Source organism: Arvicanthis niloticus, chromosome 3 (assembly GCF_011762505.2).
Source record: "Arvicanthis niloticus isolate mArvNil1 chromosome 3, mArvNil1.pat.X, whole genome shotgun sequence".
In the NCBI taxonomy this organism is placed as follows: Eukaryota; Metazoa; Chordata; class Mammalia; order Rodentia; family Muridae; genus Arvicanthis; species Arvicanthis niloticus.
In genome coordinates, this window is record NC_047660.1 from 134039544 (window position 1) to 134062372 (window position 22829).

At 42.4% G+C, this 22829-nt stretch overlaps 1 protein-coding gene across 4 annotated transcripts in view; it reads right to left on the bottom strand.

Moving 5' to 3' along the window:
- The window catches only part of Mfsd6 (major facilitator superfamily domain containing 6), a 65875-nt gene that overhangs the window by 2322 nt on the left and 40724 nt on the right, over nucleotides 1-22829 (bottom strand). For 2 of the 4 annotated variants that reach the window (XM_034497945.2, XM_034497946.2), the window contains exons 3-7: nucleotides 17084-17181; nucleotides 4623-4784; nucleotides 3726-3824; nucleotides 2333-2613; nucleotides 15-39 (exon numbers count right to left, since the gene is read on the bottom strand). In XM_034497945.2, coding sequence (XP_034353836.1) covers nucleotides 15-39; nucleotides 2333-2613; nucleotides 3726-3824; nucleotides 4623-4784; nucleotides 17084-17181 — 665 coding nt within the window. The remainder of the gene's footprint in view (nucleotides 1-14; nucleotides 40-2332; nucleotides 2614-3725; nucleotides 3825-4622; nucleotides 4785-17083; nucleotides 17182-22829) is intronic. The other 2 variants (XM_034497943.2, XM_034497944.2) reach the window with 1 other exon arrangement.

Consider the following 22829-nt stretch of genomic DNA (forward strand, 5'->3'; position numbering starts at 1 on the left):
GATAGACATCTTACCTTTCATCTCCTTTCCCATGTGCAACTGCCAGAGCCGCATGAAAAACACAAACACTATAAGCAGACATACCTATGGCTACGGGAACATTTTTATCAATACCTCATGGCTAAAGGACATTTTTAATCTGTGTTCTTGTCACTGCTAGGCAAACAACTTTACATATACATAGCAAATATTTACTGAGTACCCCAGCCCCGTAGCAAGTCACTGGGCAAGAGCCATGGGATACCTGAATGCTAGCCATTAGGAAGACCACAATATTCAAGAGCCAGGAGACACTGTAACAGTAAACAAGGGCCCTCAGCCTCAAGATATCTAGGCAAAGCATGCCTGTGATAGAGTCCTGATGCACATGTGGGATTTCAAAATGAGTATTAATAGTTAAGCAAGACAGAGCAGGGAGTGCACACAAGGTCCGTGAAGCCAATACCTGAGAACACACACCAGTACCATTAGTGAAATGCCACATCGATTGTGCAAATCAGGGAACATGATTTTAGAACTTTTTTTCCTTCTGAATTGATGTTCATTTCTATTTCCTGTAATTGAATTTTTTCTTTCATTCCTCTGATTCTGAAGTGTAATTACTTTTACAACAATACTATACTGTACCCGTTAGCTATTATTAATTAATTTTAACTCACACCATAGGGGAAGAAAAGCAAACTTAAGGCTGCACACGCTCCTGGGCATCTTTAAACATGAGGATGAATTCACAAAGCACTGAAAGCATTGCCTGTTCTGGGTAGCAGGGCATCCTTTCCCTGCATCCCCTTCCTGCTTTAAGGGACAGAAGCCTCGGAGTGTTCCTGTCTCATGTCCAGTTCTGGCTCGACGAATGAGTAAGTTGGGTTATGCAGAGTGGCAGGTTATCAGTGTAGTGTCAGTTCAGTAAAACTCTGCAAAGACTTTACAGGTAGTTTATAAAGCCAAGATTAGTGACAGTAGCTCGACAGACTTGCTTTCTCTTTTATGAAGCTTTGTTTTTATTTTAAATTATGTGTGTGCATCCTGTTGGTGGATGGGTACTGCACATGAGTGCCATCAGATCTTCTGGAGATCGGGGTACATGCTGCTGTGATGTTGGGTATGTCTTGGATGCTGGGGGCCAAACTCAGGTCCTTTGCAACAGTAGCAGACAACTGTTGGGCCATCTCTGCAATCACCAGTAGTTTGTCAAATTTTTTAAAAAGAAATTACTCTTTATTTTTCTTCTTGAGTCCCCCTTTAAAAATGACATTTATTTGTTTGTTGTCTGTTTTATTGTGAGTATAAGTGTGCCATGGAGTATGTATAGAAGTGTGAGGACAACTTGTGGGAGTTGGTTTTATCTTTCAACTATTGGGTTCCAGGGATCAAACTCAGGTCATCAAGCTTGGTGACAGGTGTATTTACCAACTGAACCATCTTGCCTGCCCTCCTCTGGGTTCTTTCAAGCTACCGTAAATACAGAGCTGAGATTACTTATCAAGAAAATGGAAAGATTAATCTAACAAGGGAGTAGATTTATGACTCTGACCCAGCTGTTCACAGAAGGCACATTCCTTTTCCAAAGTGAGGGTACCACTTTATTTATATAGTTGCTGATTTCATCAGTACTCTTTGACTTTTAGGAAGGCCTTTGGGAACAGAGAAGAACATGCCTTTACCTCCAAGTGAGGCCTCTCAGAACCACACTTTACTGAGTAGGGTATCACACAGAGCCATACAAGGCATAGATTAATGGGTTAATTTAGCAGCTGTTTACTGTATTCCTGGTATGTGTAATGGTCCCCCTAGAATTCTGAATTACTGAGATTAGTAAACACAGTTTCTGAAAGCACAAGCTGTATATTCTGGCTGCAAATTGTATTTTCTACCAATAAGCCATAAGAAAAATGCTGGGCAGTGGTGGCGCACGCCTTTAATCCCAGCACTTGGGAGGCAGAGGCAGGCGGATTTCTGAGTTCGAGGCCAGCCTGGTCTACAGAGTGAGTTCCAGGACAGCCAGGGATACACAGAGAAACCCTGTCTCAAAAAAAAAAAAAAAAAAAAACAAAACAAAAAAACAAAAAAAAAAAAAATCCAAAAGAGAAGTATGCAAAGCTGGGACACATTTAACTTTTTTTTTTTTTTTAAACTGGAAATGACTTTGCGAAGCCTTTCTGAGCTCCATAGAGCACACTCTCCTCCCATGCTGCCTGGTAAACACTCCTGGGACAGAGCGGCCCCAGACCACTGAAATCCTTTGCTTACATGCCTGGTTTTCTGTTTCCCAGGTGTTTTGATGAACAAGGAGGGAGTAACAGTGCTACAGGCTAGCCTAGCAGAGGGTTACCTGTAAAGGTTGTATCTCAGAAGCACGGCTCTCTCTTGTCAGTCGCATCAGCTCTTTCACTTGGTACAGCGCATAGACAAAGGTCACCCAAGGAGAAGAGCTGACCCCCCAGGCCGGTTTGTTCACATCTTCCTGCTCTTCCTGGTGCTTGGTTTTCTTGGGCGGAAGTCTGGCCTCAATACGTGGCATGACATCTTCTGTCTGTTGCTGTACCAGGTCGATGGTTGCTATGGGAACGGGACTAGAGGGAACAGGAATCCTTTCTGCCAACATTGTCTTGTCTAGAGAGAAAAATAATGTTAAAATGACTTTCGAGTTTTCTACATGTTTAAAACAAAGGTGAAGGAGAAGATAGTCCTGACATGGTAGTGCACCCTAGAACCCCATACTCCCGGCCAGAGACCGGGAAGAAAACCACTGACCTTTGTCCCGTGCTGCTCAGTGAGACTGAGACATTGCTCTGAGGTTCCTGAACAAGCAGTCTTCTCTCTTACTAGAGCACCTCAGGCCCCAAGAGCAGGAATACTGGGAGGACTGAGAGTCCACGATGAGCAGCTCTGTGCTGGCACAGAGTCACCAGAACATGTGTCTTCTATTGATTGATGCTTTTCACCAAAAGTTTTTATCACCTGACTAATGTCATCTGCACATTACACTTGATATGACCTCCCTCCTTTAATTTTTTTTAAAAATCAGGACTGAGAGAGATGCTTCCTATGTTAAAGGCTAGGCTCACAACTAAGATGTCAAAATATTGTATTTATTTATTTATTCATTCGTTTATTTAGTGTGTGTACGGGGTCTGTGGAGTGACATAGAACACATGTGAAGGCCCGAAAGGATAACTTGAAGGCATTGGTTCTCTCCGTTCACTATGTGGGTCTCTGGGATTGAACTCGGCAGGCTTGGCAGCAGGTGCCTCTGCTGAGCTGTTTCACTGGCCTGCCTACCCCTTTGCACGACAGTTTTAACAAAAGCCATGCTTATCAGGAAAAGCATCCATAGACATATGTTTAATGGAGGTAAAGGCATATAGCTTTATATGTATTTGCCTTAAATCTGCAATCTCAAGAATTCCAGGGAGGTTTGAAACTACCGCTTCCATAGCATCTCGCACTACTACATAAAACGACCAAGAAACCGCAATCAGTTCAGCAGCCAATCGTCTTATTATAGGAGGTATGTCATCTCTATCATGAGTCCACCAAAGCACCACTGAGAACGTGTCGCCTGCAGGCCAGTTGTTCACACTACAGTGGGGTTCTTGGGGAACCATCAAGAAAGAGGTAGGATTGCAGACTCAGGGCCAGTCCGGGTTACACATAGAAGCCTGGCCTCAAACCCTTAACCTCCTACGTTCACCTCCAATGATGAAAGGAAAGGAAATGTTCACCTTCTTCCTCGTCTGGCACTGCCAGCCACTGGATCAGGGCAAAGAGCAGGAGGATCACCAGGCAAGCCATGCCAATCCCTCGGAAGGTTGCAGCAGCCCCTTGAAAATAAGCAGACCAGGCCAAATGGTAATTCCAGGAAATCCAGCAATCTTCCACCTTAAACAATCTTAACACTGGGGCAAAGGAAGCACAGGTTCACTGAACACAGTCAGCACCCTTTTCTTAGCTGCCTGTATTAGGAGACCCCAGTGCTGGTTCTGCTTGGTGAAGGACTGTCTCTCATCCCCACATGACATGATACATGTGCTGTCTTCAAGATGCTATCTACCGGCTTGTTAAGGAACCATGCTGTCCATCTGCAGTTGGGCAACAGATCTTAAATAGTGCTTTTAATTCACACAACCCTGCGTGCCTTGCACAGAAGACCAAGCAGTCAAAAATCCCAGAATGATCTGACTGTGTCTCAGCCCTCAGATTTCCAACAAGAGATCGAATGAGGCAGACTGGCTGTGATGCAATGACACAGTGACAAGAACAAGAATAGGGAGGCCTTTTTGAGTAAGGAGGACGGATTCTGTTTCTTATTTTTACAGCAGGTACTGGACTCAACTGAAAGCCTTACTCAACTGAGTGTGCTTATTCATTGTTTGGCTCCTTTGAGGTTTATGTAGCATTTCATCAAGACATTTGCCAGAAGACTGGGCTATGAACATCTCCACAACCTAATTTCCTGGAATTACCTAAATGGCTGTAAATATCTTCACATCCTAAGCATGTGCTTTACAATTACGATGACCATGCAATGTAAAAAGAGGACAGGAATAGTGGTATAGTTGAAAAAAAAAAACAAAAAAAAACTATCCTCCCCAAAGGACCAAAAGAAAAATCATTCTTACCAAAATAATTGACTAACACGCCTCCAATCATGGCACCGCATCCTCTCCCCAGACCCAGATGAAGGCCTTGCAGGATTCCCTGTGCAGAAGTCCTCAGCTCAGGGGGAACAGCTGCACTGAGGTAAGAGATACACGCTGCCCAGATGGCTGCGTGTGTGACGCCTATGGAAGAAGAGTGGGCGGGCATAAGTGTTCGGCACTACTTGGACTACACTTATTTTGTTACTGAATTATTTATTATACCAGGGACCTATTATAATACTTAGATATACTCTGCATATGTGTAAACACATGTACATATTTTATAATAAAACATACATAACAAATGTTTCATTTAAGCCACTGCAATATAATTTTTTTTTTTTTTTTTGCTTTGAGAATTTCATACAAGCATACAATGTACTTCTGATGGTCATTTTAACTACTTTTTTTTTTAACATATAGTTCAGTAGCATTAGGGGCAGTGACAGTGTTGTAGCATTAGGCACACTCACTGTTGTAGCATTAGACACACAGTGTTGTAGCATTAGACACACAGTGTTGTAGCATTAGACACACTCACACTGTTGTAGCGTTAGACACACTCACACTGTTGTAGCATTAGACACACTCACACTGTTGTAGCATTAGACACACTCACAGTGTTGTAGTGTTGGGAGCCGACTTTTAGCAGAAAGCGGCTAGAAAGCAGCTATCCACATGCTAGCCACGCAATACATGCCTGCAAGTCGCATGTGGTATCTACGTCTGCAAGGCGATTGGTGAACGTGCTATCCATGCCTGTAAGGCTTACGTCATATCCACACGCCTACAAGGCACATGGCAAAAGTGTATAAATACCCCAGATTTCCCTTCAATAAAAGAGACTTGATCAGAATCTCTGTCTTGTCTCCATTCCTTGCGTCTCTTCCCCTTATCCCCACTCTCTCTCTCTCTCTCTCTAGACCCTGACAGGAAGACCGGAGCAGCAGTTTGACGTTGGGCAGTGGTGGCATACGCCTTTAATCACAGCCTTTGAAAGGCCAAGCCAGGCAGAGCGGAGCAGGCCGCAACATAGTAACTATTCAGGCATTGTTAAGTCTTTTGTCTCAAGCCAGGTAGAGGGAGCCGGCTGCAACATTGTAGCATTAGTCACACAGTGTTGTAGCATCAGATTCACACTGTTGTAGCATTAGACACACTCACAGTGTTGTAGCATTAGACACACAGTGTTGTAGCACTAGACACACTCACAGTGTTGTAGCACTAGACACACTCACAGTGTTGTAGCACTAGACACACTCACAGTGTTGTAGCACTAGACACACTCACAGTGTTGTAGCACTAGACACACTCACAGTGTTGTAGCATTAGGCACACTCACAGTGTTGAGCATCTATCACTATTATCCATCTTTGACTTTCTTATCCTAAACAAAAACATCACCCTTTACCCCCCAGGCTATTCCCTAACAAAGATGGTTATCTTTCCTTTTCTGTGAATGTGACTGCTCTGGGTCTCATGGGTAGAATCATAATAGTATTTGGCCTTTTTCTGTCCAGCTTGTTTCACTTAGTATGATGTCTTTAATGTTTATCCATATTGCAGTATGTGTTCTGCCTCTTCCCTCCTTCAGCACACGCCTTGGATGCAAGCATAGAGAAATCAAGCTGAGACGGAGCTGGAAACATCCCCCCTGCCTTTTCAGGTCCCAGGGGTTGCTGTACAAGTTGCTAGGAGAGGAAGTGTTAATAGTTGTACCCAGCTGTGAACTCTGTGATCTACAAGTCCGACCTTTCAGGTAAGATGTGCCCACTTTTGCAACTGTGGTACCACTGTTACGAGGATAACAACTGCTTTTGGTTTGGATTTGGATTTAAGACCTTATTTAAAAGGGGAACCTGGTTTAAAAAAAAAAAAAAAAAAAAAAAAAAAAAAAAAAAAAAAAAAAAAAACACATGGTTGGGAAGATCCTAGATCTTAGTGGGGAACTGAACGCTATTGTTTAGCTAAACCAAAACAGTGTCAACCTGGCTCTAAATATTTATATCTATACCAATAGAGAAATGTTACTCTCATCCTTAATCAGAGAAACATCTTTCCAGTAAATGGCAGTGATTGAAGACTGGTGTTATGAAGCGCTGAGAATACGTGATAGGTGAGGTCTAAGTAAGACAGTTATACCACCTCGCCAAGGCTTAGGGAACACGACGGAAGAGGAGAAGCAAAGAATGTGGAGGCAGACGAAAGGTCGCAGGGCTGCAGAATGCTCTCTTCTGGACAAGGCACAGCTACGGTGATCATGAACTCACAGCTGCCATGAATACAACACTTCTGCATAGGAATGAAACCTCTCAGCGGTCAGGAATGGAAGGAGAGGGCTCAGAGCGTCCACCCTTTACTCCTGAATGCTTGCTACTGGCAAGAGGCTGGCAGAGGGGAATCCTTGACTGCAGCTCTGCAGCCACTCTTGAGCCTTGTAAGCTCAAATATATAGTTCCCATCCAGTGACCACACATGCGGCCTAAGTAATTTCAGTAGGTCACAAAACCCAACCCAAAACTTGTAAACCTGGGAAGGGGCTAGTGAGGCAAGGCTTGACAGGAGGAAGTTGAGAGCCACAAGGTGTTCAGCATCATCAGAATACATTCTATACATGAAACGGTCAGAAACAAAAAATACTAATATAAAAACGATTTTCTGTTCTTTTAAAGGCTGAATAATAGCCCATTGCACATATATACTACATTTTGTTCCTCTGTTGATTGCATCTGAGTTGTTTACACCTTTTGATTATTATGAATAATATTGTTTAAATATTGATATTTCAGTATCTTCAAGTAAATACTTACACGCCGGTGTTTATACAGCTAGAAGGAGACTTTCTAGTTACTTGGCATTTATTATATTTAATGTTTTGAAGGACAGCAGTTTACTACAGCAGCTGTACCACTTGACATACACACACACACACACACACACACACACACACACACACACACCAGAAATATACAAGTTCTCCTAACCAGATCTTTAAAAAAAATTTTTTTTTCTTCTAATAGTAGCAATCCAAATTGCTATGCAAACCAGCATCCACTGTGCTTTGGCTCACACCCCTGACAAGCAGTGTTGAGCACCGTCAGGTACTATTGGCTAGCTGTGTATTTCTGGAATCAATATTCAGTAGGGCCTCTGCTTGGCCTTACTGAAAAACAGCCATCCTGGGATTACAGCAATGTAGAATAGAGGGATCTGTAGGGTCTTATATAATATTTATCTCTCATCTGAGCCTGACCTGGCCTCACATAAGCAACCTTAAAAGTAAAACCCAGAAGGACTGTACTGTTTCTAAGAAACTTAACTATATCTAAGAAACAGAAAATACAGGAATACAAATATATCCAGCGCTAGAAAGGTGAATCTTAATTCAGAGTTATCTGGAGTGACTGTGATTTAGGAGCCCATGAAAGAAAAAGCCCTATCTTTACTGTACACATCAGATTATATGCTTTGTCACTTACTTAAAAATAGTAAATCCATTTTCCTGCTTCTCATACGTATTTCAGTCATCGTTTCAAGTAAGCAGGTTTTATGGCGTTTGTTTGCTCTGTTTCACCTTTGGTAGTGCTGCAGTTAAATCCAGCCTTTTCACACACAGGGTAAGCATTACTACCGAGCTCCATCCCAGAACCAGTCTAGGTTATTTTGTAACTAGAAATATGGACTGAATAGTAATTAATAGCATGAACACTTAATTAATTTCCACAGATGTCAAATAAACTATTTGCTTTATCTGGTTAAACAACCGCAACACGGCAGATATCGCCAGTCTTTTCAGAATCAAATAATGCCGAGACAGAGTCCCAGTTATGAATGTTGACATAGTAGTTTATACAATGAGAATATTTTCATTTATGTTATTAAAGATGATATTGACCTCTTTTTTTCAGATACTTATATTACTTTTATGAGTGACACTAGAATAAAATTCCAAAGTATACTGAGAAACAAAATTAGACTCAATAGTAGCATTCAAGTTGAGTCCTCTTTAAGAGATGATTCCCAGTGACCTAAAACCGTATCAAATGGCCATAGGCTAACTTCATTGATGACTCTACGCCATCAGTTGCGGGATTTATAGGTAGAGGTAGATAGGCATGGCTATGTGAGTACAACATGACATTATATTTGGGGTTGTGATTTTAGATCACAGCTAAGTCTTTGGTTACACACGAAAGCATTTGAATAATAATCCACACATTTCTCTCATTGCCTCCTGCTCCCCATCTTTCTCTCTTTTATTCCCTCTCTCTGCATCCTTCCCTCCTTCAAAACTGTGTTTTCTAAAAAATTATTATTTTTACAAGAAAATTAAAGCATTTTCTAGCAGTATAACATCAGCTAGACAATGACAGTACGTTTAGAATTTGTTGGCTGGTGTTGCGTGGCAATTGTAAAAGAATCTGTGCAGTTGGGTTTCTGTTTGGGGTGTTATCACTAGATAATTGCAAACTCTGTTCTTTAAATCAACTGGAGGCATTAGCTGAAGGAAAAATCAGTAATGTACATAGTAAAGTTCCTACCTCTAATCCCCCCCCCCAACCCCAGACTCCACGAGAGCACATGCTCACCCTTCTCAGGCTATTTGTCATAACTGTACTGAAGTTCCTTGTAGTAATTATCACTAAATCACATAGTAGATGTTTGATACGTACGCTGCGTGGCAATGAATGACCCCCAAAGATCAGACAGGTATAACGTCCAGTGTCTCAGTCCTCCCTATCTTTACTGGGCCCAGTCAGGATCAGCCTTGAGGCTCATGGAATGAACCATTTCTGTGCTATTCAGACTGTATCTACCTGGAGGCGTAGTTAACAGTAAGAAGGCCAGTAGCAGCACCCATATAGCAGCTTTCTCTAGGTAGAATTATGCTATTTTACATAGCCTTCCATTTATTCCTCCAGACCATAGGATCTATTTTTTTCTACATTTTCCAAAATTAAAATTAGGTTCCGAGAGATTAGCCCTGTTCAAGGTCAGGGGGACAGCAGACCGGCAGAAGGGTCTGAATCTCAGGTGTCTGTGTTCAGAACTGAAGTGTATAAATGGAATATGGTACGACTTCACAATAATTCCTTCAGGATTGGCATAAGTTAAACTGCTTTGTGAAGTTTTGCTGTTAGTATCATACATGACCAAAGGTGTATCTTCTTAAGAAATGAATGCTATTACCTTGTTCCCTCCCTAAGGAACTGTATGTTCCAAAGTTTTCATGGGCCCAAGGAATTCTTTACCTGATAATACTGCAAAACATATACTTCAAAATTGTTCTCTCTTGGCCCACAGTAGTATCCTACTCCAATAAACAGAATGCACAAACTAGGGGCAAGACCCCTTCTTAAGAGACATTTGTACAATGCTGCCTGACTTGGGGAAATCAAATCATAATGGCCACTGGGGTGAGACCTGACAAAGCACTGGGAGGCGGCGCTGTTTTGCTTTTCTTGCTTCTGCCATCTGTGCACACGCACGGAACAAGATACAGGCTCCTCGTTAGGAACTTTCAGAACAGCAGCTGTGTCAGACCTGTGCTACTGAAAAATCAAAGCACCTGCTCAATCCAGGGTGCCTTTCAAATGTGGGGCCTGGAAGAGTTTCTGAAAGATCAGTCTGATGAGCCTCCGTAAGAGAGTTCTCTCTCTCTTCCTAAGAAAGGCCTCCACCGAGCAGGAAGTAGAAGGTAACCATAATGGCTAAAGTAACTGTCATAACAAACAGGCCTCAGACTCCTGGCTTTGCCTAGTAATATTCGTGCTTACGTGAAGTTCAGTGGACAGGAGACCAGAGGATCTGCAGCTCTGCCCCCCCCCACACACATTCACAGACCCAGCTGCACACTGTCCTATTCAGTGTCTTGTAACCCTGACTTTCAGCATCTAAGCTAGGAAGGAGGGGTGACTCCATATGGGAAGTCTTGTGAACTAGGTTGAGAGGTGGTATTTCATCTTGTACTGGCCAGACATAACTAACTGGAAGGGGTACTGGAGAAGCTGTACATCACAAGGTAAAGAAAACAAGGTGAAGAGCAAGCCTGCCAGAGTCAGAGCCAACAGCAACAAAGGACTTTCTGAAGGAGGAAAAGAAAGGACGGGGAAGAAGGACGAGGAGGAGAAGGGAAGAGAGGGGGAGAATGGGAGAGGAGAAGGAGGAGGTGGGGGGGGGGAATTATAAAGTGCAATTATTGCTAAGGGTCCATGTCTTCACATTTATCAATATACAGCATTGTCAGAATGTCTTTTGTGTATCCATTCATTAGTATCTTACTATGTGCCCGATAGCATGTTGTACGTGACATGAGACAAAAAATGGCTCCAGCCATCACTTGTGGTATACCACACAGCAATGAGTGAAGGGGGACAGGATTTACCTGAAAGAAGAACCCATTAATGCCCTTAAGAACAAAGCACAGCACAGGGCTCCATACTTACTAAAAGGTCAATGGCCTGGAACTAGGCAGGCAGTGGCTCTCATGATAGAAGGTGAAGGAGGAAGTGTTTGTGGGTAAGATACACTCTGAATAAAACAGGAGACAATGTCCCAATGTCATATATAAACAAAAAGGATAGGGAACAAAACACTACATGTATCTCATTTTTATACATAAAGGAAAACCCCATCCAACATTTGAGAACCTCATGAATCTTACATTATGCCTTCTGCCTATCTTATGGCAGGTTTTAGTAGTGTCAGTGAAAACTGAATATGTTCAATGTCTAGACTTGGCAATACTATAGTCTACTGTGTTTATCCATGCAGCCTTGAAAATGAGTTTTCTCAATGTAAATAAGAATATCACATCATCAAAGGTAATTTGAAGACCAGTGTACACTGACCAATTATGATTGCCACATGCTTTGGCCATGCGGCCGCAGAACCAGTTTATGGCAGTGTAATTGTAGTTGATTCTCTTGGAAGACAGTCTTTTTTTAAAAAATGTATTTTTTATTATATTTAATATTGTGTGTGCATGTGGGTCTCTCTGTGAGTTTGCTAGGCCAGCAGAAGCCAGAGGCATCAGATGCCCTAAAGCTGGAGTTACAGCTGGTTGTGAACCACTAGAGATGGGTACAGAGAATTGAACTTGGATCTCCTGGAAGAGCAGTGCTTACTCTTAACCATGAAGCCATTTCTACAGGCCCTAGCAAGGGACAATTTTAAAGTATCTTCTCCTTGACATTGATTTTCATATTTTAATAACTTTACCTGTGTATGACTGTTATGTAACACTAATTGGACAATAATTATGGTCATACACTGCATTAACGCTTTGTGCACTGATTGTTGATTCTTGTTTATACTGTTGTCTCTTCGTCTAGCTCAGGATTGTGAAGCTCCTGCACAAGGACACAGAGCTCATGTGCAGGGGAAGAGACAAAGCAAATGTTACCTTATGACTTCCAAATTATTGCAGATTTTGAAAAAGTCCCTCAACGAACATAAAGATGAGTGTTTAAGTTTATGGGTGTTCCACATCAGTGTCGTGACAAGCACTGTCCATGGGAAAGAAATGACACTAGCACGGGCTTCAGAATTTATTTGATACTTACACATCTTTAAGAACTATTTTATCTAATAAGGGCATTTTTGAAGTTAGAAAATGGCAACTACAGTACAGGATACAGAGGGTAGCAAAACCTGTACCTCTGTGTATACACACATCTTTGGAGAATTCAAATGGTAAAGGCATGGATTTTTTTAATCAAAGGGTTACACTATGGAAACAAAACTAGTATTTGGAAACTGATTAGGAAGCAATTAAGTCCTGTGTAACTATATAACTAGAAGTACAGAAATTGATGTGGCTGAAAATCCTTTAGAAAAAGCTAAATGTGGGGCCCAACTGCCAGAGGAGTGTCCTCAGACCAGAAAGCATTCCAGATGGACAAGGGAGTCCTACTTTGAAGGAAACATTTTAAAAATCTTTCAGTAGGTATAAAATAATTGACTTCCATAAGCCATTTACTAACTGGACTAGTCTATCATAGTTATTCACATAGCAAACTACACGCACTTTAAGGATTACACCAGGCAAAAATTTTCCAATATGGGCGCTAACAGTTAAAATCATGTCTAGAATAGAATTGCTACTGCCAGATAAAGCCTGGGTGCTAATTGTCTTATAAAGCTTTCGTGTGAGCCTACAGGACATAATGAGAAGGAAACAGGACTCTTACCCCCTTGCCTAGCATACAGCATGAGACAGACTGAGACCATAACAGTCAGCCCAAGCCTGTGCTACTGACAGAAAAGCCACCTCTCATAGTCTCTACTCTGCTTCCACCTTTTAGAGCCCTCAGGGGAGCTGGCCAATCCTTACTTTTCAGTACTGGAAACATTAGCTCAAGTAACTCAAAAGGACCTCCTCCAGTGCTAGGGAGATGGCTCAGAACATTGGCTGCTTCTCCAGAGCAACCGTGGTTGGCTCCCAGCACCCACTGGGTGGCTGACAACCACAAGAACAATTCCAGGTGATCTGATGCCCTCTTCTAGCCATTGTGGGCACATGCATACACATGGCGACATAAACTCACATATACACATTCACATAAATAAAAATAAATTTTCAAAAGGAGCTCTTCTACCACAGCTGCCCTGGCTGGCTTCATTCTCCTTAAGTACATTTTGTTCGTTTGTTTATGTGTGTAGGTGTTTTGCCTGGATGTATATCTGTGCATCGTGTGCATGCCTGATACCCATAGAAGCCAAAAGAAGGCACTGGATCTCCTAGGGATCTGGAAATCAAATCTGGGCGCTCTGGAAGAACAGACGGTGCTCTTAACTGCTAAGCCTCCATTAAAACAACCAAAACGCTTACTTGTTTACTTTATATGTTGGACAAGGTGCATGCATGTGACAGTGTGACAGTGTGGAAGTCACATGACAGTTTGCAAGAGTTCCCTCCTTCCACCATGTGGGTCACTGGGATTGACCTCAGGTCATGAAGACACTAACACCAAGAATAATTGTGATCACATCTGCTGCTGAGTCTTTCTGTGATTTACTACAGCTAACCTCTACACAGCAAAGGAGCAGAGCACAGCTGATCTTGACCTTCATCAAATGTCACAATCCCAGGTGTCTAAATGCTCCTTGTAAAAGTAATGGTGAAAAATAAAAATAATCGTGGCGAGTATTACCACCATCCAACAGTGCTGCCAGCTCTCACGCCTGCTCTTAAATCACTGCAGGCTCACCATAGCAGGAAGCCTGATTCTTTAGATGGTGCCGCCAGTTGCCTGCTGAAAACAGTAGCCAGCCTTCTCAAAGGAGGGGATTCAAGAGAGCACTGACCACCACTCGGGGAAAGGGCTGATGGAGAGGGCCAGGCACATGAACCTGAGGAGAGGAAACTAGCCATGTGGCAGGTCTTAGAATAGAATAAACTGGGTTAATTAAGTTACAAGCTAGTGGGAGTGAGCCAAAGCTTTAGGCCTAGGCATTTAGTTATAAATAATTCAGTCTCAGAGTCATTATTTCCGGAACTTGGGCATGGGTAGAAAAGCCTGCAGCTACAGGCAGACTTCTTTTACATTTTTTAAGAGGCTTCTCTTGGGCCAGCGATTGACTCAGCAGGTAAAAGTGCCCGCCACAAAAGCTTGGGGACCTGAGTTTGATCCCTGCAACCCACAATAGAAAGAGAGACTCAGCTCCTGAAAGTTAGACTGTAACTTCTCAATATGTGCTGCTAGTGCATGCATATGTGTGTTCACAAACATAATACACACAGGAGGAGGACATCTTTCTTTTCCCTGCAGTGCTGGGACTCAAGCCCAGGGCCTTGATACGTGTTAAGCAAATACTCTCCATAAGATATACTCCTACCCTAACAGGCATTCATGATGACAAGTGGGCTTGTCCCACAATCAGGATTTCCTTACAATTATTTCCCGCCTTGACTATATCCTCAGATTATGTCCTTTAAGGGCAGACACTAAGGTCATTTGGACAAGCCTCTTCAGGCACCAGAATCAAGGATGCCCAAACAAACCTATTTAGTATTATGGTGTGGATTGGTTTCATCTGCACGAGCCGTCTGGGGATACCACATATCAAAGAAAGGGATCTGTGCAGGCAGAATATGAGCACTCTTGCCTAGGATTGGAGCCATGTCCTGCAGCAGAGGAACAAGGAGCTCTGGGGAAACAGGCTGCAGAACTCTCTGCTGGACCAGGCGGCCTTCATTTATGGACCTTTCTCACTTGTGGCAGATCGGGACTGATTTCCGGGGGCACAAAGGAGAATAAAACAAATTATAGAAGTTTAAGCCATAGCTGGCCCTCAGGACAAATTCCTGTTAGGTTCAGAACATGTCCAGCTCCCACATGACACACCCTGAGGGAATACTATAGGAAAGTATGTCCCAGGTCAGCAGCGTGTGATGGCCACTCCATCTGGCCTGAGCGTAGCACAGTATTTGTGTTCCTGAGTGTGGGTGGCTTTTGCCATCTACTCTTTGGTCCACAGTGCTGCTCCATAGCAGGTGTTTACTCCCAATAGGCCACATGTGGCCCTTCGGATGCCAGCTCAGATCAGACCTTTGAGAATTTTTCAGTAAAATGTTTAGGCTTCAACTCCGTGCTTCACAAATCTAGTTAGTCTCCCCACTGAGCCTCTTACTGCAAGTCCACACTTCTTCGTCCATCCACTTGCTGTGTGTGTCTGGCTTCCAGAGCACACAGCAAGACCGTAGCACCTGAGTCCATTTTAAAACAGTATCTCAGTTCACCTTATACACCTTTGCTAAATAACAGGAAAGGATTTCTAAATTGACAACAAGGAACATTTGTTTTCTTCTCTTCTAAACCTCTTGGGTTGTTCTTTAATCACGCCATGAATGTCTTTTGTTGTTCGTTTGTGTTGATTTTTATAGACAAGATCTCATACTGTATTCAAGCTAGCTTCAAACTCACAACAATCGTCTTACCTCAACCTCTCAAGTGCTGGCATTACAGGTATGACCCAGCATGCCCAAATTCACCAATTTTCTTGAATCTTTTAGGCAAACTGTCATTTTCTATCTAATCTATATCTTAATTTAAAGAAAAAATATATTGTATATTCATGAATATACAGTATACATTTTTATATTTTATAGCACCATACATTTTTAGTAGGCACACATATCTCTTTATGAAGTCTTAATTCCCTTATATATCAACAGATATTGCAATTAAGCAAGACGAGAGAACAGACCCTTGAAGTTGGAAACTCCACAGATTCGGATTTCCTTATGTGAGAGCCCTTGCTCTTCATGCTTACTGCTTTATGATTCTTAAGTGACACAATGCTGAGATGTGTGCTTCACTGTAAAACCCTTCTAGACCTCTAATAGTGACAGACAACAGCTTTCCTTTTAACAAACAGTAACTTGCTACTATACAACCTAACTTTCTATATATACTTGTAAACACATTTTCTTTCACCAATGACACATTATATCGGGTCTGAGAAAATCACCTTTGACGTGTACATATTTTTGAATTACATAATTACATGACTGTAGTGATACATATTTAGTTTAGCATGTTCTTTTGTTTTTTTCATTGTGAGCAGGGACTATGGTAAATGAACATGTGTTTTATACAGTCTACTCAGATGAGTAACTGTGAATCTGACAGGACATTATCCTGGCCAAAGTACACACAGAACCTTTAAGTTAAGAAATGATACAGCAATACCTAATGAAATTATGCAGTCACAAACTGTTTTGAACAGTGATTCAGGAGTCCAGGTTGTCACAGGGCTTCTAATCCAGTATTCTCATTCTGAAGATCATAATCATAACACCAATCACTGTATAGGCTGGCAGAGATTTAGAATCTAGATAGGGTTATGTACACTAACATGGCAAGAAACTTTGAACATAGATCAATGCTTTCAGTACTCTGGAAGCACATGCTAAGAGCCTTTCAGATTTATATCTTGGTGGGAAACAGTGCCCTGAAGCAACAGAAGGAAGTCAGGAGATTTTGTCTGAGTAAAGACTAGGGTAGTTCATGGAAAAACAGTAACAGCACTCTCAAGGTTTCGTTATAAACCATCAGATGCAATAAAAATAACCAAGGAGATAAAATATTAGAGCCATATTTTCTTATACATACAGTTAATCTAAAAAAAAAAATTTCAGAAGAACCTGAGTCTTCGAAAGATAAGTCCTTTCATATTTTAAAACCACCTTTGGAGGACTGTGCAGTAGAATTTCTTCCTCTTTCTTTGTTTAAACAAGGGTGCAGAAAACATCCAGCTTTTGTTTGGCCCAACACAAGACAGCATTCAGAACAGCTCAAGAGCCAGCACCCGCAATCAGAGCAGAGGACCCTCCCTTCCGGGGTAGAATCTGATACAGGAGGTCAGGGCCCAGGGCCACTGCAGTCACTGCAGGAGCAGCAAAGACACTGTTCTCTTGCTAGCTGTCAGCTTACCTTGAAGAACTTCCATAGGGAGGACAGTCCAGGCATTTTCCAGGTAGGAAATGTAAATATAGCGAGCTGTATTACAGGCCAGGCCAATGTACAAAACCCTGGAAAAGAAAAAAATAAGAGAGAGTTGAGGGTCAAGTGTGAGACAGTTGTTAGCATTACTTACTTTGCCTTTCAAACCATTTATGATTTACATAGGCATGTTCCAAACTTAGGAACAGGAGAGCTTATGGAAAGCCTTAACCACCAGTGTAGGAAGGAGACTGTCCCTACCTTATCTGCCTGCTGCCTTACGATTAATGCCCCCAAATGCTCAATGTCAAAACCAGTATCACCCTTCCTGAAACTTCATTAGTGGTAAAACTGAAGCTTTTTCCAATAGTCTGGGCCCACGGCCAGCTATATAACGGCATTGCTGGCCTCCTTCCAGGTGGCTGGAGCGTAAACATGGCTGGGCCCATCGCCACTTCACAATGATGGGCGGAGGGAGAGGTTAAAGTGGATGGGGGGAAGTGTAAAGTGGGAACCTAAGCCTCAATTAAATATGCAGGACACCAAAGAATTTCATAAAATTCACATCTTTGAACGCTAACCAAGTGTGACAAGCAATAGACTGGAAATCAAATACGTTTTTTCAGCAGTACAACTGATTCACGTTTGTCATTTTTAAAATTACCTGTGATTTCACATTCTTACAAAACAGATAAATATACAGCAATCTTTCATATATTACTACCACCAAAAGATAAGTAAATCAAAATGAGCTTAGAATGAGGCTGTGCAGCAAGCCTGGATACAGCAGTGACTGCTTCTCAACACGTGATGACTGGAGCGCTCCACCCCACCCCTAGTTTCTATCTTCCGATCATTTTCTTAACCTTGAGGCTTTTATTTTCTTTCCTTGAGAGACAGAGGCAGAGACGACAGACAGACAGACAAACAGACAGACAGACAGACAGACAGTACGTGTGCACATGTATCCAGGTTCGCATAGAAACCAGAAAAGAGCATCATATCCCCTGGACCTGGAGCCACAGGCTGTTGTAAGCTGTCTGCTATGAGTGCTAGGAAACCAATCTCAGGTCCTCTAGAAGCACAGAAAGTGGTCATAGCCACCAAGCCTCCTCCAGCCTGCTTGCCATGCTCTCTAAGTGGCTGAAAACCAGAGTGAATGAAAACCCACAGGACGATTGGCATCTGCCCTCATCTTGCATGACTGTATTCTCACATTTCCTAAACACTGTCTCTTTTTTCCAACTTTGCTCTTGAGCCCCGAGCTGTAAGTGATAACAAATATGGAAGAAAGGATGGAGAAAAGACAAAGTCAAAGTTGGGAGGGGCAGGGGACAGCGACACACAGAAGGAGCTTATGAGGTCCTCAAGGAAGTTCTTTCCATAGAGAGGCCTGGCCCATTTATTTCTACAGACAGTATATTCATACTTATATGGTGTAGTGAATAAAACCAGATATTTCAATCTTGTTTGATAAAAATTACTTTTACTTGGTACAGAAACAGGACTTTCAACTTCGTTTTTAAGTCGGAAAGCAGCCCTGTTCATGGCTTCCACGTAGCCTAACTTAGGAATCAGCATTAGGGGCCATGAAGTAGACAGGGTAGGCTTTCTGCACTACAGTCTATTGCAATTGAACTCAACTGTGGCAGCGTGACAGCAGCCACAGATGCTACACAAATGAGTAAGTGTGGCCATACCAACAGAATTTTAATTTAATATAATTTTCATGAGTTCTTCTTGTGCCTTTTCTCAACCACTTTCAAAATGTAGAAATTTTCGTTAATTCATGGACTATACAAAAAATAGAATGTAGTCCAGATTTGGCCCTTAAGCCACAATCTTGACCACTGGCCTAGCTCATTAATTGCTAGCCTTAGCTGTGTATGTATCAAATTTACTCTGATAATTTCCAAACACGTGTCAAGACCCATCTCAATAAAGAACACTCTGGCTAAAGCCCAGGTGTGGTACATTACAAACCTCCAAGGCTGTTCTGATACTGAGTCAGGGTGGAGAACCAAGACATGCTTCTCCCAAGCTGTCCCATAAGCCTGTCCTAAGCAAAGTTGCTACTCACCCTCTAACATTCATACTGCCCATCTTTAACCATGCTTTTGAGCTGTGAAACTTTATTTGATCCAAGACACAGTTCAAAACTCTCAGCTTAAAGTAGTACAATGTCAAGCAGCCATTATAAAGGGCGCATTACACTGTGACCTCCAGATTCTCCATACGTGGTGCTCAGTCACTAAAGTTACTGGTGTGTCCCTTCTGGGCCTCTTAGGTCTTCACTGCAATCAACAAGCTTAGTTGCTATGAATTTTCTTTACCATTACGTCATCCAGTTGGTTCCAAAGTCACAACAGATAGTGTGCTAGATCAAAAAGAGTCCCATAAAAAGAAAAATGAGAATAGTCAGAACAGCTTACTCTGTCTCCGTAAAACAGGCTTTTCACACATGGAATATTGATAATAACATCGTATCCCACAAGTTTGTGGTGATCTTACAACACAAGCACTTGACGAGTGGTGGCATTACCATTATTTAAGAAAAAGGGGGGGGGGGAGGGAGTCCAAGAAATTTTTATTCTCTGATGAAAACTTTATTCCAGGATTCCCAAGGGGGCCTCTTAGGTTTTGGATTTCAAATGTTCTCTACAGTCTACATGTGGTAGCTCTGGCCTTCAGATGGGTGTGCTGTTGGAATGCAGTGGAAACTTTAAGAAGTCAGTGTAGGTGACAGCTGGGGGCACTATTCTAGGAGGTCATGGGCTCGGCTGGTGGAGGTGAGCTACTTACTGGTAGGTCTTTGGAGATTATAGCTGGCAATGCTCCAGTCCCACCCTGTGATTCTCATGTCACCAAGCTGTAAATGAAGGAGCCACACCACATACTACTGCCTCACTAACAAGCCACCACGTTTCCCCCATGACAGACTGTACCACCTAAAACTGTGACAGTAAAACCGAACCGTCTTCCCCTTAAGTTGCCGTGTGAGGTATTTTGTTAGAGCAGTGAGAAACACAACTAGTACAGGGGCCATGTACTTGAAGGGGATATTGGGACCCCACCCCTTTTCTTGTTCTCTGCTTCTTGGCCACCATGAGGTGAGAGGCTTTCTTTCACTATGCATTTCACACAACAATGTCCTTCCTAATACAAGCCCAGAGACAAATGTATCTTCCTCCTTTTAAATGTTGCCTCTAGTGTTTTGTCGCAGGTGACGAACACTGAAGCTGAGCTTTTCACTCCTCACGCACCGTTTTGGAGAATAGTCACTTTAAGCAATTAGCAAAGGTTGAATTATACGCTGAAAGAAAAGTGGTACTTGGGTCTATGAAGAGGCAAAGACAGACATACTTACCGACTGAAAGGTATTTCAGCAATCCAAGAATCCCTTGAGTGTTTGAACTAAGAGAATATTTAAACTATAATATATTCCCCTTTATAGACTAAATGTTAATATATTTGGTGGCATCAAATAAGGTCACATGGGTGGGTCCTAATCCAATGTGATACGTCTGGTATTTTCAGAAGAGGAGAGTAGAGAATGAAGAGGCAGACAGTGGTAGAAGGCAAACCAAAGAGTGGCCCTCAGAAAAACTAACCCTGATGGCACTTTTATGTTAGACTTTTAGCTTCAAAAACTTTGAAGAAAAACAAGTATTCTAAGCTGGCCTGTGGTATTTTGTTAGGGCAGCTCTGAAGCCAGTACATTTACTCTGAGTTTTTTAATAAAAAGGAACTTACTGGGTATTTATTAGGCCTTCTTCTGGACAGACCAAGTCTTTACACTGAACATAGTTTCATTCAGGGTCTTAGACTATTCCTTGGTGCCAGTGACCTAAAACGCTTCTCAAGTGTTAGGAGTGAGCGTGGATGGTAACCTATAAATCATTGCTGTGAGAGTAGCAACAACATTCATCTCTTTCCTATTTCATAGCAGGGGTCAGTTAGAAAAGCAGACAAGAAGGAGGCAGGTTGGAGCTGGTATTTGGTGTAAGTGATTACCCACTAAGATGTGTAAACATAGCAAAAAGCCAAATAATTTGTCAGATTAACCTAAATTGGAGCAAAATGTGAAAGTCAGAGAAAAGGGCTTACGAGACTCTAACTTTTTATGTAACCACAGTACATGGTAGCAGCAGTTTTGGAGTGACTGGCTGTCACAATCAAGTTGGTGTTGTTTTCAAAAAGTGGTATTGAAGAAAGACACAGAACTGTGAAGTTATTTGGGGTTCCTGATACAGGGTATGTAAGCAGGATACCAACTGTAATATGGTGGAGTGCCCATCCCCAAGTGTTAGGAGCCGCGGTGAGTGTGACAGCATTCACCATTACAAGATGGCTCGGGCATCCTGTGCTCCCACAAGTAAACAACTAACTGCATATAGCAGTGCCTTTCCCGGGTTTCGGCACCAGATTGTTCCGCACCCCTTCCGAGTTCCCTTCGCCCTCGAAAGAGACACCTGAGGCAGTGTTCAGGTAGTTACTACAGCGAGGCTTTATTCTTGTATCAGCAGAAGCGGAAGACCCCAAGCCCGGGAAAGGCACTGCTATATGTACCCTAGAGTGGCATGTTCACTTCTGATTGGCTGTTCACTCATCACCCCATATTACGCCCCAGGATGGGCAGTGACTTTTGGCGTGCGCTTTTGCCTTTTGCACCTGCGCAGTTAGTTGTTTACTTGTGGGAGCACAGGATGTCTGCGCCATCTTGTAATGGCGAATGTTGTCACGCTCACCGCGGCTCCTAACACCCAAGAGCCAGACAAAACCACACTGAGACATCACTGTGCACTCTGTACACTGCTGGGTTCAAAGAGAATAAAAACAAACAGAAAATTTTCCTTGTCCTAAAAAATCCCGGCAATCCATTGGGAAGAAAGCAATGTCAATAAATAAGTTAAAACAAGGAAGCATGCACAAAGAAGTACAGGACACTTGGTACCCATATTGGCTCAGACACACCTGGGCTAAAAACTGACAAAACACAGCAGGAGCAGAGGGAACAAAAATTAACCAGAAAGCAAAAGATGGACGAAGACTGTGTTAAAAAGATACAAAAGGGATAAAAAATACAAGGGCAGAGGGGAATAAAGAAACCTTTCATCCAGACTTATTCTAGAAATGATTCCAGAGATAGCACAGTTGGAAACAGGGAGTCCAAGTAGGCTCAGCCCATGATGCTCAACCAATTCTCTACACAGCCACTCTATATCTCCAGGCCCCTGTGTTTTGTGGCCTAGGTTTCTGTTTCAGTTTAAAATAGCAGGCACTAGAGGAAGAGGCTCGGTGGGTAAGAGCACCAGCTGCTTTCACTGAGGACTCAAGCTCAAGTCCTAGCACCTTTGTCAGGTGACACAACTGCTTGAAACTCCAGCTCTGGCCAAACTGACACCCTCTTCTGGCTGCCACAGATACCCACACACCTGTGGCTCGCACACACATGTACACACACTCCTAAACAAAAATAATAAAGATAAAATTTAAAAATAACAGGGTTCTAGCTGAGATACTACGGAATAGTGTTCCTGTATCTTTAATCTTTTGAGAGTCTGGGTATAACTAAACCATATAATTGCCCAAAGAGTTGAAAACATGAAATAGTATTTCCACAGTCATTTTCTTTCTGAACCAAAAAGGAGGAAGATGAGAGGGAGGAGGAAGTACAGGAGGAAAGAGGAGGAGGAAGAAGAGAAGAAGTTGATCTGTAGAGACAGACTTAAGGAAA